Source organism: Silurus meridionalis, chromosome 8 (assembly GCF_014805685.1).
Source record: "Silurus meridionalis isolate SWU-2019-XX chromosome 8, ASM1480568v1, whole genome shotgun sequence".
NCBI classification, from domain to species: domain Eukaryota; kingdom Metazoa; phylum Chordata; class Actinopteri; order Siluriformes; family Siluridae; genus Silurus; species Silurus meridionalis.
In genome coordinates, this window is record NC_060891.1 from 10,432,051 (window position 1) to 10,448,832 (window position 16,782).

Sequence of the window (16,782 nt, forward strand, 5' to 3'; positions counted from 1 at the left end):
GCACATGTACAACAAACTTGGACAGTAAATCACTGGAAGAATGTTGTTTGTGCTCAAACAGAAAAACGTATCCAACACAGAGAACAGGAGAGATGTTTCCAGACTGCCTCATCCCCACAGTCATACATGGAGGTGGAAGCTTAATGGGATGTTTGGAGGTGGCTTCTGAGAGATAGAAATAGTGGACCAACATGACTATCAATACATACTTTAATGCAATTAAATTTGGAGTGGTTAAATGGAACCAATTTACCATAAAACCAGACGGTGAGCCGAAGCAAATGCACTGAGAGCAAACAGAGCAAACAGTGTTATCTATCATGAAAAAGGCCTGCGTGGTCACAACCGCACCTAAATCCTATTGAACTGTTCTAGGATGCATATCCAACTAGTGAAGAACACCTTTGGCGAGTTTTTCTAGAGGCACTGTTTGTTGATGTTTAGCGCAATGGTGGTTTGATTCACCACAACAAATTTGTTTGTTCACTTGTAAGTCTAAGTAAGAACATAAATCAAAAAAGTGCTGTAATGCCCCATGTTCACTCAATTTGGATACACTGATCTGATGTGCATATTTTTTTTCCAGTGTAAAGCTAATTTAACAATAATGAGATTTTTGGTTCTGCTTACAATCCTGGGCAAAAGAAAAAAAAAAACAGGCCTAGCCCCATGTAGCAAATATGAAGTTTTAAGTGGTCAGGAAATGAGCAAGAATTAGAGTTCATGTCTTTCCATTCCAGCTGATGATTTCAAAACAACTGAGTAGGTGAAAAGGTTTGTGAACCCCGATCATTGTTCCATTTGACAAGAAACATTTGAATGATTTTATTTTCATGATTGGAAGTTGGTTTCCCAGTTTCTAGCTCTCCACTCCAAACAGTTCATAGCAGAGCTCATTTTCTGTCCAATGATTTGTTCCTAAGACAATTAAAACGTCTTGAAATACAAACCTCCCTCCCTGTTCTACCATCAGCCACCAGGGGGCGATGTGCACGCCCAGGTTACACAGCAGTGTCTCATAGAAGAAGAGCTAGTAGTAGAAGTTAAACGCAAATAATACCGGAGAGCAAACATACCACCGGGCAAACAAAACAGTCCAAGTTTAGGTTGTGTGCATATGGATTTCCGCCATGTTCGGTGCTTACTATGTTTTAATTGCTTCGCTTCTGAGGCTTTGATTAAAATAAAATGAGTGAACACTAGCTGATGGCAGCTGCAGCACTACACGGCTGACTGGGCTACCGATCGCCTTTTAGTTCTCATTAACACCGCTGTGTGCATCGTCTTCATCTCTCCAGCTGATGGAAGAAGGTTTCAGTGGAGATCAGGACGTCCGGAGCCAAAGTCTGTGCGGGATACGGAATCGGAGAGCATGCACGCGCACGAAGACGGCGCGCGCTCACGGCGGACCGGGGATACCTGGAGCTTCAAGTTCAGATTCCAGCAGTCGCTCCAGTGTCAACGGATCATCTCCCAACCTGTGTCCATCTCGGGACTGGACCGGAAGTAGCGGTTCCGCGGCTGCGCTCCTCACCGTGCTGCTCGCCTCCGTGTGCACGCGCTTCTACACGCTCACCGAGCCGCCGCACGTGTGGTGAGAATCTCTTTATCAAATTAATAATCAATTTATTTTAACCCTTTCATGCACAGACTATCTAACACTATATATATATTTGAACTGTATATCGTACTTCTGTAGCTCTCTATGCAGACTATTTGAACTATTTTATTTATTTACACAAGTTACTAGAAATAAAAGAAAACAGGTTTTCAATCATTTTTATAATAACACCTTTTAAAAAAAAAAATCTGTCTGTTTGCCTGGAAAGTCATAAATCATTTTATTTGAACTGTTTGCATCATGCAACGAGTGTGTGTGTGTGTGTGTGTGTGTGTGTGTAAGAAACAGTTCAGAGTATATGTCATCAATATTGATCAGATTTTTTTTATATTATATTTATATAAAAAACCAATGTAAAAAAAGTTATTTATTTATTTTATTATTATTTATTTAGTCCATTTTTTTGAGATATTAAGTAGATTTAGGCAGAATCCAAATTCCCAGCATTTTTTTTATCATTTTAAATACAATAAAGAATCTGGAAATACAGTTTAATCATTTACGTATGAAAGGGTTTAAACGTGCAGGAAAAAATGTGAATCTGTGAGATCTGAAATAAATTGTGGCTCGTTTGCAGCTGGGATGAGACCCATTTTGGGAAAATGGGCAGCTATTATATAAACCGGACCTTTTTCTTCGATGTTCATCCTCCGCTTGGAAAGGTGAGTTACCAGAATGTAACAATCTACACTGGCTATTTCATTAGGCATGTCTACTAGTGTACAGGATTACACAGGGTCTACAGGCAGGTATAAAATCATTGACTGCACTGGAGAAAGATGATCCGCTGTGGCCACCCCTAATGGGAGAAGCCGAAAGAAGAAGAAGAAGGGATGTTCAGGTCTACTCATATGCCTTTAAAAACTAATATGATGCAAATGATGCACAATAAAGATAGCTAAGACGTACTTTTGAAGCAACAAGGTGTAACCTGAGCTTGTTTAGGAACAGGAAACCTAGGGTTAATAATATGTGACTGACTATTTCTGTTTTGCGAGCTCAGATGTTGATCGGCCTAGCAGGATATCTGACAGGCTACGATGGCACCTTTCCTTTTATCAAACCAGGGGACAAATATGATCACCACAACTACTGGGGGATGAGAGGGGTAAATATTCTCTTGCCATTTCGATCCTTATAAATGTGCTTGGTATTATTTAAATAGACATTAAAGCACTGATGATATGATGGCTAATATTATGTACTTGAAGTATTTTGGATTTGATTTAATTGAGAATTCCTAATTAAGGGAAGCGCTACACATGATGTGATTATATTTTTAAATATTGTTAAAACACTGCTTTTCTCTCACGTGTCCATTTAGCTGTGTGCAGCACTCGGCTCCTGTCTGCCTCCATTCGCTTTTCTGGTGGTCCGGGAGCTGTCTCGTTCTACTACCCCTGCTCTCATTGCAGCTTTCCTGCTCGTGTTTGGTAGGAACGATGATTTTATCTTTGTGATAAATGCAAACGTGATTGAAACAGATGGAACTGGAAAAAAAATGCTCCGACATTTAAACACTAACAGTGTGTGACGGATTTTATTTTAGACACCGGATGCATCACCCTCTCACAGTACATCCTGCTCGATCCCATCCTGATGTTTTTTATTATGGGTGCTGTCCTGAGTATGGTCAAATTCTACCGGCAGAGATTCAGGTACTGTCATTCAACACACACTAATGTGCACACTGTGTTCATCATGAGATTTATTGGTTGTAGGATGTCAATTACCAGACTGATTTGTGTTTGTCTTACATTCTAACAGTACATAATAACAGGGCGCACATATGCGTCATATCTTATGTCGGTGCGAAAGACATAGTGAGTTTTTAGCTTCATGATTAAAACTTTTATCAAACGTATGCATTCATTGTTAAGGATTTGGTGGAAAGCTAGTTAACGATTCATTCAGCCATCAGATTCGTTATTGATTTCTCATTGGGAAATGTAAATGTTTTTGTGTTGTTGTTGGTATGCACACTGTGTTAGCTAGAGTCAGATGGCTCGCTTAATACAATTGAATTGAAAAGTTACGACTACCTTCAACTACCTTTTGAATTTGTAACAATTTTTGACACATTCCACAAAAAAATAGTTACTATACTAGTATAGTTTTGGCAGATATCATCCACTGCCTGCAAATGACTACATTTTACTACCAAAACACTGATTTAGTTTATTTTTTTACTTGTGGTTTTTCATTATGTTTCTGTGTAGCTTTTGCTTTGTACTTTAGATTTTTATGTTTTTTCCAGTCCATGCCATATACCAAATGTTAACATATTTTTTAATTTTCTATATAAATCAGAGGTATTAAACACCCCTCATTTTAAAAAACTATTGTTCATGTTGTTACATGACTCCATAACAGTTTTATATATATTTTTATGAAATATAGTTAGAAATATAAAGTTGCGTAAAATATTGCACACAAATATGCGTAAAATTTCGTATTAAACTACATAATTGTGTTACATCTTTGTCCTGTATAGTGTCCGTTTATATCTCTCTTTAATGCTAATTTAATTTTGTCTTTCTAAAATGTATTCTTTTTTTTTTTAAATCATGCTGTAGCCCCTTCCGCTTCTCCTGGTGGCTGTGGCTGCTCCTGACAGGAGTGAATCTCGCTGGGGCTCTTGGCGTGAAGTTTGTTGGGCTGTTTGTCATTTTATTAGTGGGCATCAGTACTGCGTGGGACCTCTGGAAACTACTGGGTGATGTTACTCTCTCTCTGGTACGAACAAGGACGATGTAGATTAAGGAATAAGACATGTATACGTCAGCTCTACCTGGGTTTAATATATAGTTTTTATTTCTCATCAGGTGGATTTTGCTAAGCATTTGGCTGCTAGAGTATTTGGGTTGATAATAATCCCCTTGTTCCTGTACACTACAATATTTGCTGTTCATTTTGTTATCTTAAACAGAAGGTATGGAAAAATCTCTCTTTCTTTGTTATCATACATTTTTTCAAATATCACTTAAAGAGAATTTTGAATGGGGAAAAAACTATCAGAATGCCCATGTTTCATCCTTTTACACAGCGGTCCAGGAGACGGTTTCTTCAGCTCGGCTTTTCAGTCTCGCCTGATTGGAAACAACCTGCACAATGCCACCATGCCTGAATGTGGGTGGATTTATCAGCTTTTTGTCAATGATCTATCAGCTTTTTGTCCATGATTATTAAACATTAAACTTTCTGTCACACACTAATTTTTATAGATTTAATTCAAAATTTTAATTCATCTTTATTTAACTTAAAAAATGGCCAATATTTTAAAGGCTATTGTTTAGGTTAAACTATTTTCAGTTCTTCTCAAAATGCTGTTCTATAAGGACTGAACTGTGTAGTGGAAATTTAGTTTATGACCAAGTGCGCTTTGTCATGTCTGGACAACGTAAGACGCGATTCTCCTCAGCAAAATGAGAGTATCACGTTTACACGCCAGGGTTCGTCATTGAATAAGGCAAAAAGATAATTTTCCTGTACCATTGTTACAATGCCTTATATGCTATGAACCACAGATGAGTGTGAGGATTGGGTTTCTACATACTTTTGGCCATGTAGTGTATTTTTACTGAGTTTTTCAAATGTCTTGGTGGAAGCACAAATCTCTTTACTTTATGCTATTATTTTGAACGTCTAGTCAGACACTTGTTTGAGATTACATCCAAAGAAACTGCATAAAACTTTTTTTACGATTATTTTTTTCCCCACTCCCACAGACTTGGCGTATGGCTCAGTAATAACCGTGAAGAACCTGCGAATAGCTGGAGGATATCTTCATTCCCACTGGCACCTGTATCCTGAGGGGGTTGGAGCCCAACAACAACAGGTTAGTACTGCTTTTTGTATTTTTATTATTACTCCTAAATACACATAACTGTGATTTGTGGTTTTATAGACGACTTGAATTTAACTGTTTAATTTTCATCTTCTCCTTAATAATGTTACACCATTTAATAATGGTAAATATATAAGTCATTGGATTTATGATGGTCCGTGTTATGAGGGCTAATACAAATACACAACTACTTGATTATTGAACCAAATAGAAATTCAACATTACAGCCTAAAGCTGTAATTGGCAATTGTTACGAAGCATCTTAGCTATCATAAATCAGTCAAATTATTCCTTAAACTTTCAATAAAAATTATAATAACTGAGATTAATAGTTTGGGAATTTTGCACACCCTTACAGTGAGAAACAGTAATTTTACTACAGTTAACTACCTTAACTACAGTTAAGGTGAATGGTGTGCATTTATCCCCTGATGAGCAGCCGTGGCGACTGTGGCAAGAAAAAACTCCTTTAGATGTTATGAGGAAGAAACCTTGAGAGGAACCAGACTCAAAAGGGGAACCCATCCTCATTTGGGTGACATCAATAGTGTGATTATAGTCTTTAAACAATAAAGAACACTGGAGAGTGGGAAATAACATGAGTACTGGAATGTAAGATTATAAGTAATGTTCTTTCTACAGTCTTATTATCTGAGCAACCGATAGTGACCCCAATGTGAAGCGTAAAAATGACACAAATCATAACCTAAGCATATAAACCATATTACTGACAAAAAATGACTACTAAACTGTGAAAAAAATGTCATGTTGCAATTGTGGTCAATATTGTGATATGTGATGGCGCTATAATAAATGGTATCATGAGTCCACTTGATTGGTTTATCGAGGAAATTGCACACAGATTAGTGATAATGCTGAAATGTGTATTTGTAAAACTATAGGTTTGAAGGTTTTCAAAATAAATATTTTTTTAAAAATGAAATAACATTTGCATTCATGTAAACACGTTTTTCTCAAAGTATAGCTGAATTTAATAAAACATTAATTAAAAACATTTAAATCGTCACAAAAATAAGATATTCGAAACATTTTGCCCAAACAAACAGGGAACGCCCTGCTGCTGCCCATCTAAATTATTTACCTGTTTTTCTGATGAAGTTTAAGATACAGTACATGTTTACATGCCGTATTTTTGGACTATAAACCGCTACTTTTTTCCCACGTTTTGAACCCCGTGGCTTAAACAAGGAAGCGGCTAATTTATGAATTTTTCCTGGGTTTTTCCCGGTTTCACAAACTTCAAGCCAAAAAACTGAACCCCATAACATTAGACCAATGAAATTTCCGATCGGAAACGAAAAAACGCACCTCACCTGTGTTCTGAGCTGCACGGCATCGGGAGAAAAAACTTCCATCGGGTGATTTTTTTTTTAAACGCACGACGATGCCAAAAGAAAAACTGCCGACAGAAATAGTTGTGAAAGGAAGGAGGAAGACAGTGAACAATGACTTTCTTGGTCAGCTACTGTTTAGATACAAGCCGTTGTAATGCGTTGAGTCAGGGTGAAGGGAGAGCTCGCTTCTGGCATGCTATTCCCAAAATATGCTCCTAAAGGAAGCGCAACATATTTCCCCCGTTACACCGTGTGTAACGTGTCTTTCGTTAAAGCCTGTGTAAAGTACATTAGTGTAGACACTGCGGCTTATAGACAGGTGCGGCTTATTTTTGTTAAAAATAAAAATATTTGTCAAATTCAGTGGGTGCGGCTTATATATGGGTGCACTTTATAGTCCGGAAATTACGGTACTTAAAATCAGGCAATGATGATTAGTGATCTTAAAGCTAAAATATCGCCATATAACAGAGGTAGTGTTTTTTTTGTTTGTTTGTTTGTTTGTTTGTTTTGTTTTTTTTGGGTACAAGTTCAGTGTCGATCTGCTCGGCCTCAATCTTTACCCGGTCTCTGCGCTACACGCTGGAAAGTCACGTGACCACACCCGCCACACGTGCACTGCCTAAACAGACTATCTGGACTCTTTTAGTGTCGTTTTATTAGCGGCGTGGAAAATCTGCCAAATTATTTTAGAAAGTATGTGTCCACACATGCATTCCATAAAATTTGCAACATCATAATAATCGCACAAGCTGACATTGCGAATGCGATACAATTAATGGATTGAGGTGGAAGATTTTGATTGACTTACTACTGAGCTCTGACCTCAACACTAGTGAACACCTTTGTGATGAAGGATGAAAGGATCCTCACCTTACCTCAGTACCTGACGTTACTAACACCCTTTTATCTGAATGAGCACAAATCTCCACAGCCACACTTCAAAATCTAGCAGAACATCTTCCCAGAAAAGTGAAGGGGATTATATTAGCAAATGGGGACTAAATGTGGAATGGAATGTTCACGAAAGCACATTTAATTGTTCTGCTCAGAAGTCTGCAAACATCCATCCATATTGTGTATTTGATGATGTAATATCTGTGACAGACCTTCTCTACATATTCCTGTGTGTTGTGTAGGTAAAACTCTCAGATTCTCTTTGTTCACTTCACATTGAATTAGTGCACACAGTAGAAGCATGATTATTTCCACTACAGTGTTCCTATAGCTGAATTATCTGCAAGCCCGTTTTATAGCGTTGACGATCAATTTTATGTTTTGCTTTAGCAACAATAGCTCATAATCATTTTCCATTTCTGCTTTAATAGGTCACTGCTTACCTTCACAAAGACTATAATAATCTGTGGCTCGTCAAAAGACCCGATAATTATGGTGAGGGGAAATCTGGATGTAGTTTGCATGTAGAGGGACTTTTATTTCTGACATCAATTGCGTGTAATAGCAGAGAACGTTTCTAGATTGTTTTTGTGGGTTTTTTTTTTGTCACTTCAGATCCCACAGGGACTCCTGAGCTCGTTCGACACGGTGACGTCATTCGGCTGGAGCACAAAGAGTGAGTGTGATCATGATTTATTGTTGTGATTAGTATTTAACACTTATTTATAAGGTACCATTACTATTCAGTCAGCACTATGTTTGAGCTTTATCACATGGGGTCTCGTCATACCCTAACCTGTCTTTTCGCCTGTATTCTTCCATGCTTGTTACCAAACCACTGCAAAACTTGCAGTTCTGTTAGTTGTTGCTTTGTGTAATTTGTACATTGGACAGTGGTAGCTTGTTTTTTTTTCTTTACTTCTAGTTTCTTCTTTAAAAGCATTTAAATTTCAGTCCTTTTATTAGGCCTGTTGCGTTTCAGAAGCGATTTCACAAACAATTCGCACATAATATAAAGGAAGCCCTGCGGCTTGTTTATACAGTGTAGGCTAGGAAGGAATCAGCCACAGGCTCTATATTATATCATACAGTGTATTTTGATTTACAATGGTTGGTTGTGCTGATGTTTTTGGTTTCACAAAGGTAGATACAATCCATTTTCTGCCATTAGTCAACAGCAAATCTAACAAATATGAGACTTGTTTTTATTTTTTTCTCACAAAAGAGACCAAGGAGTCCCCATAGCTCAATTATAACTGTGTATGAGTCGTTGTGATTCTTTCACTGAAGAAGCATCAAGACTTATGGCATATTTTTTTTGCTAACTGATGTAACAACATGCAAACTCTAATATTACAGCTGGACACACATAATGTTTATAAACCTTTTTCACCCTCAGGACCACACGCAACCTGCACAGTCACCTTCATGAGGCACCACTGACTAAGAAGCACCTTCAAGTCACAGGATATGGCATTGTGAGTATCATGGTGTATTGTTGTCTTTTCAATTTCCCCAAAATGAATAATGTTGCTAACATTGATTTAAGCCACTTCTTGTGCAAAGTGCAAATCACAATAATTGGTAATTGGTAGCTCCCTTCACTTTAACGGATGTTTGTGAAGTAGTAATAACAACACCTGAGATTGTAAACAGAATCTGCTATCATTTTGTAGAATGGAACAGGGGATCCTAATGATCTTTGGCAGGTGGAGGTGTGTGGAGGAAAGAAGGGCGACCCGGTGAAGGTGTTGCGCAGTAAAGTGCGCTTCCTACATCGCTCCACTGGCTGCGTGCTCTATTCCTCAGGCAAGATGCTCCCAAAATGGTACGAATCTCTCAAACCGTGGTGACTGTTTGTTGAACCCCCAGGTGCTTAATTAGAAGTTTCTGTTTTTTTTTTTTGTTTGTTTGTTTGTTTGTTTGTTTGTTTTTGTTTCACAATTTTGCCCAGAATTTTTATATTTCCTTAATTTCTTTGTTAAAAATACACAAGAAAAGATTAATACATTTACAGTTTCTAGTAAACCAATATATTGTGAAAGATATAATGCAAGTGGTTTTCTAAGTATCATTTTGTTTTTTTTTCTTATTTAAATCTCAGTGCTGCTGAATTTAGGAATCTGATTAAATAGATGTTGTTAATTAGTGTCCAAACCACAGCTTTATTCGAATGCGCTCATACTAATACATTATAATTTCTATAGAAATGTCAACTTTTGTAGGCAAGTTAATCTACGTGATTCTAAGGATCGTAATAAAAAACAAAGTTACTTATTAAAGAAAGCTAATTATTTTGATTTAATACGCTTCCTTCAAGAACATACAGTACAGACCAAAAGTTTGGACACACCTTCTCATTCAAAGCGTTTTCTTTATTTTCATGACTATGAAAATTGTAGATTCACACTGAAGGCATCAAAACTATGAATTAACACATGTGGAATTATAAATGGAATTATATACATAACAAAAAAGTGTGAAACAACTAAAAAATGTCATATTCTAGGTTCTTCAAAGTAGCCAGCTCTTGATGAGCTTCAAGAGGTAGTCACCTGAAATGGTCTTCCAACAGTCTTGAAGAAGTTCCCCGAGAGATGCTTGGTACTTGTTGGCCCTTTTGCCTTCACTCTGCGGTCCAGCTCACCCCTAAACCATCTCGATTGGGTTCAGGTCCGGTGACTGTGGAGGCCAGGTCATCTGGCGCAGCACCCCATCACTCTCCTTCTTGGTCAAATAGCCCTTGATGCCTTCAGTGTGAATCTACAATTTTCATAGTCATGAAAATAAAGTGAACTCTTTGAATGAGAAGGTGTGTCCAAACTTTTGGTCTGTACTGTATGTTGCAACAGTCACAGAAGATAGAAATTACATCGTGCATTTTAAAGGTATTCTGGTGCTTTCATTTCTTTTCAGATTTATGTTACCATATTTATTCTAAAAATCCTTACTTTTCGACTTCAATCTAAGTTTATAAAAAGAATATTTCATCATTTATAAAGAATCGAAAAGAAAGTATATAGAAACGAATGATAACGAGATTATTACAGTACATTATTACGTAGGAGTCTTTGCTATGACACTCAAAATTTAGTTCTATTGCTCTGAATTCACTTTTGAGATGTTGAGATGAGTTTAGAGACAGAATTGAGTCAATGAACATATCTGGGGTAAAAAGTTCTTCAAAACATTTGCTGCATTGAATGGTCAAATCCACAAGTCAAAGCCGCGAGTCATTCCCAGTAACTAGTGACCTTCATAATTATTAAGTGAAAGAAATTTGAAACAACCAGGACACTTCCTAGGGTTTTTTACCCATTCAAACTGATCGATCAGCGGAAAAGGACCTTGTTGACGGAGGTGACAAAGAATCTGATGATCACACTGGATGAGCTCCAGAGGTCATGTGTAAAGATGGGCAGAGGTCAGAGCTGATTGCTGGGGGATCTGAGTAATTCTCTAAATGCAATGTAGGGCAGACTTACAGTCCTCGCTCTTGTTACAATGTGCATTTCAGAGTAGCTTTTACTGTGGGTTTTGAAATATTTGTACTGTTGTATAATTATGTAGTTGCTGTCATTTGCATGAGATAATTATTAACATGTTTCAAGATTAACGGTTTAACCGGAAAATTTTCTACTAGAGTTTAATGGGACGAATTGTAAACGGAAATAAATGCAGCGCAGAAACTTAAAGGCGCTTTTATTTTTAATGCAAATGTCTCTCACATATTTAAAGGGGCTGGGAACAGGTTGAGGTCACGTGTAGTCCATACTTAAAGGAAACCCCAAACTCACAGTGGAACATTGAAGACCACATCAACCCCAAACGTAAGTCGTTGCATCTCAACCCTGTCGACATGAGCGTTTTTGGATTGCAGCATTAAATGTGATTTTGTGTCTCTCTATAGTGGCCAACATAAGTTTGTGTGTGCTGAAGCCCTCTTTCCTGGAGATCTTGCTTGAATCTCATATTGTCATGATCAGGGTAAGATAAACTTGCTGGAGAATATACCTGCCCATTGATACTAGTATCCTAATAAGAAGTATCCTTATGAATTGCTCATGTTTCTTGGACAGGGAAACAGTGGCCTAAAACCTAAAGACAATGAGGTTAACTCGAAACCTTGGCACTGGCCCATCAACTATCAGGTAACTCGCTTGTGTTACACTAGAACAGCCAGACTTTTGAATCTAACACTAGTCATGTGTATTCTTTTACTAAGAAATCATTCTTCTCTCTTTTATACAAAGGGGTTGAGATTTTCCGGAGTGAATGAAACAGAGTACCGTGTGTATCTCTTAGGAAACCCTGTAAGTATCCTCTCTCTCTCTCTCTCTCTCTCTCTCTCTCTCTCTCTCTCTCTCTCTCTCTCTCTCTTGCTCCTCTCTCTCTCTCTCTCTATATATATCTATATAATTTTTTTTTTTTTTTTTTTTACTGTGGAAGTTGTTTCACTGAGACACACAAATATTCCAGATACTTTATCAATGCGGAGATTGTTTTATTTTAGAGGCAACGACAATGCACATAATTGTTTATCCCCGTTCATAAACATTACTGAAGCATTTTAAGAGTATTCATGGAAATTTGTCATTTATGACAACCTATAATTAGCAGGTAATAGATATAGAAGCATCATACAGAGATTTTAAAATGGAGAATTATATAGTTTTCTTTTTGGATGACAGAAATGTTGAGTTATTAAATACCGAAGCTTTTATGTGTATTACTCTGTCACTCCTTTGTGTCTTCTACAGGTGATCTGGTGGCTGAATCTGTTTGCTCTGACTCTGTTTCTTGTCATGGTGTGTTTGTTTTCTCTGGCTTTACAAAGAGGAGCTAAACTTGAGGAAGAGAGGAAAGGTGAGCAGGAAACCTTTCTGTTCAGGTGTCTTGTATTAAGGAGTTGTATTAAAGGGAATGGGGAAAAATAATTGTTGATAGTTATTTGTAGTGATAACAGTTCACCATTTTATTACCCGTTTATATTTACAACTTAGCCAAAGTACACTATGGAGATTTGTGGTGCTGTTGGGATTCATGATATTGTTTCTGATGTTAAAACAGGGGAGAAGTGTTTTTTTTTCCATTCTTGGCAAATAATGAATTGAAACTGTAAGCAGCAATAATCACAGCAATGCAATGCCTAGGATGGGATTATAGTGTGATGTGTAGGTTCACACATTATGTATGTATGTATAGACGGAATTCTCTGACTGAAGGTCTACATTACCAAATGGATAGCAAGGTATCAGGATGTTCTCAGCTAAATCTGGTAATAATTGGACAATACTGTATTTAGACAAAACATTGCTATTAGATATGATTAGATATGAGCAATACAATTATTGCATCTTTTGACCAGTAGGTGGCACTGGAAATAAACTTGTTGCTTAGCCCTCAGTGCATGGTCCTGACGAGGAATGTTCTCGAGACTTCATTTTTTTATTTTCTTTTTTTAATCAGATGATCCTTCTGAGCTGCACTAGACTTCCTAGTCAGAAGAAGAAAATATATATATATATAAAAAATAATCAATAGGGTGCTTATGTACCTTTTAGTGCTTGTCCTTCTATATATAAATGCTTCTTTTTGAGTGTTATGTATTTAGTTGAACTTTCTTAAGTGTAAAATACAATGTCAGATTTTGGAAAGCTTTTCTTTTTTTTCTTCAAAATACGATATTAAAAATGTCATCATCTGATACAGCTTTAAGATGAGCTATTAAGCCGACACAATTCCAATGCAACACTTATCATATTTGACGCTTCTTACAGGTTTCAGCATTAAATGTTCAATTCTCAAACCTTTTGAAAGTGAATTTACTTGTGTTGGGTGGGTTTATGAGCCTCCCTTGAAAATGAATTATGTCGAGTGTATTATCTGATATCGCCTTCATGTTATTGTGTCGTGCTATATGGTCTATTTGTTGCTGTTCCATTTTTGCAGCAAATTTTCAGATTCTTAGAGACGGTGGTGGAATGTTGTTTTTGGGTTGGGTGCTACACTACGTGCCCTTCTACATCATGGGCCGAATTCTCTACTATCACCACTACTTTCCCGCCATGCTCTTCAGCAGCATGCTTACAGGTACCAAGAAGCTGGTATAATCCCCATGTTCAATAAAAGCTATTTCTTTCTATTACACACTTTGATTTATTTACTATAGGAAGACATAAATGATTATTGACCTGTAGGGGGATTTTGCACATTCAGCCACAAGAGCATTAGTGAGATCAGGAACTGATCAACTACCTATCAGAGAGAGATACAGCTATCATGTAGGGAGTGGCATAACACACTCTAATGAAAGTATTGTCTAGGTCCAATATATAGGCACACAGACACCTATGATTGGCTATTGTCATTGTGGCTGATCGGGGGAAAGAGAGCAAGCCACCCTGAGAGCATGGACAATTAAAACAGTTTTAAAATTACACACCGAAGACTTTTCTCTTAGGTCACAATGGCACTACATTGGTGATCATGCATGTTCTAAGATCTCATTTTTACAGCCAATAATTATTTTATCAGGTCCCATTCTGAAGTCTTCATGACAACCTTTTCTTTCTGTTTAAAGGACTAACATTGGACACACTTTTGCAGAATGCTGACCTTTTGTGCAGTCCACCTGTTTCAAAATGCATTTTAAGAACAGGTCAAATGGTGCTCCTGTTCTTACTCCTTTACAGGTAAGAGCACTCCAACAGTGCCAATTCACTGATTTCTGTATAATTTTCTTTTTTCTTTTTTTATATAACTGCCTTAAATCATGGCCAATCAAATCAGTAGGGCTTTTGTTAATTAAAACCCATACTTACTTAGTAATCTAACTATTTCAAATAAATGAGACTAGGGTTCTAAAGAAGTTAAACCGATTTTCTTCAATTTAGTTTGATTCCATTCGTTTTATGATTCCCAGTCCGAAGTTTGCACACACGTTTTTATTGTTTTAGCCAAATATGTATTTATTCCCATGTCATTATTGGGCTAACCGAAATGAGTCCCCACCACACAAACCCTGGAAAAGTATCAAATAAAAAGAACATCCTTGTTCAATCCACATTTCTTTTACTTGTACTGTGTACACAGACCATCTATAACATTGACATTATAAACTTCTGACCAGTGAAGTGAATATCACTGATTATCTCTTCATTTCGGCACCTGTTAGTGGGTGGATATTAGACATCAAGTGAACGTTTTGTCCTCAATGTTGTGATAGAAGCAGAAAAAATGGGTGAGTGTAGGGATTTGAATTAGTTTTACGAGTGCCAAATTGGGACGTCTAGACAACTGGGGGTCAGAACATCTCCAAAACTGCAGCTCTTGTGGGATGTTGACAGTCTGCAGTGGTCAGTGTTTGTCAAAAGTGTTTCAAGGAAGGAGCAGTGGGGAGCGAAGGCTGGCCCATGTGGCCCGATCCAACAGACGAGCTCCTGTAACTGAAATTGCTGAAAAGTTAATGCTCGACTGATCTGTTTTCGCAGCAAAAGGGGGGAGCAGCATATGATTAGGTCATAATGTTTTGCATTTTTAAATGACTTTATTGAATAAATCAGATCCACAATATATACATCTTGTATCAAATAAGACAATGGAACATTTCCGGTACATATGCAACCAGTAAGCAATAGTGTTGGTACATACTAGTTCGTATCACATTATAAACATAATTCTTAACATGAAAGGAGAGAAAAAGAATAAACAATCTTAAATTTACAAAACTTAACAGTCTGTTTCAGGCTCCTCGTGAGCACACATTTTCTACATTACAAATAAATATCTCTGTGTGTGTATATATACACACATGTATACGCCTAAATACAAACGTATATACACATACCGATAAACATACGCATGAGTACATACATATTCATATCTACCTATACTTCATTCACATGTTTAACAAGTGCCAAGGATGTTTCCTTCTAGTTCTTCTATAATAATATATTGATATAATATAATGTTTTGCCTTGTATATCTTAAAACCAATATGACATGCAAGATGTTGCAAAGCATGTTTATTCGAGTTGCACTGTTTCTATGACCGACTCTGAAATGGATTTTTACATTGCATATTAGTTTAAAAGTTCTATTGGTTTGCTCCTCATGATACAATTATGATGCCATCTCATGGCATTTTCTTACCTGGTGCAGCTCTGATATTTGCAATGTATGAGGCAGCATGAAAACATGTACCAATAAGTGTTGAAGATAGTTCTGAATTCACAGAATAGATGTTAAGCTATGTAATAAAATCACGAGACATCAAGCTGGCAAGCTAACACTGATATTATACAATACAGTGAGTATAAAATCTTCTTGTTCCTCTGAGCTTTTGTTTAGTGTCATTGTTCTAGCCTAGACTTTTTTAACCTGACAATCAAATTGCAGTTCAAACTGTTAATTATATTTTTTTCTGTGCTAATTTGTCTCCTTTGGCTGCAGCTTCTATCTGTTCCACCCTCTGTCCTACGGCATGAAGGGACCGCTTGCCCACGATTCTGCATCTTCCATGGCAGGACTCAGATGGTTGGATTCCTGGGAGTTTTAAAGTGTTATATAACCTATTAACTAGTGTAGTGACTGGAGAGCTGCTAGAAAAAAAGTGACTATAAAATAGTGATAGTTTGGTATCTAATGCAAGGTACTTGATGTTTCATTTCATGAGATTGTTATGAAATTTATTCAAATGGCTACACGATGAGCAGTTTGTGAAGTATCAGTAGATCCATTTAATTAGCGCAGAGCTCTGTTTCTCTTACAGAGCGGAAAATAAGTTCGAAGGTTGTTCTCAGTATTGTGAAAACGTTATTTAATTTGATGTGTTTGTAGGATAGTACTTTAGAATTACTTCAGGTTTGACCAGAAGAAACAATCACAAAGTGCCTTTTAGCTGATAAAATGTACTGATTCAGTGGGATTAGTGAGATTAGAGATAAAAAGTAAAGGTTATGTGTCTAGAAAGCTTCCCAAAACTGCTCATATTCATTTGTCGGGTCAGATTGGATTGTCGAACAAATTTGAATGTAAACATTAAATATTTTTTACAAACA

General features: G+C 37.0%; 1 protein-coding gene across 1 annotated transcript; it reads left to right on the top strand.

Annotated features, from left to right (window-relative positions):
• Positions 1-824: 824 nt before the first annotated feature.
• pomt2 (protein-O-mannosyltransferase 2) lies at positions 825-16,782 on the top strand. The gene is made up of 21 exons (XM_046856322.1): positions 825-1,594; positions 2,199-2,283; positions 2,625-2,729; positions 2,946-3,054; positions 3,171-3,279; positions 4,198-4,357; positions 4,447-4,553; positions 4,668-4,750; positions 5,350-5,459; positions 8,152-8,215; positions 8,336-8,396; positions 9,120-9,198; positions 9,397-9,548; positions 11,459-11,550; positions 11,631-11,707; positions 11,800-11,871; positions 11,974-12,033; positions 12,481-12,586; positions 13,673-13,813; positions 14,304-14,415; positions 16,175-16,782. The coding sequence occupies exons 1-21, from the start codon at positions 1,302-1,304 to the stop codon at positions 16,278-16,280; spliced, it is 2,283 nt and encodes a 760-aa protein (XP_046712278.1). The 5' UTR covers positions 825-1,301; the 3' UTR covers positions 16,281-16,782.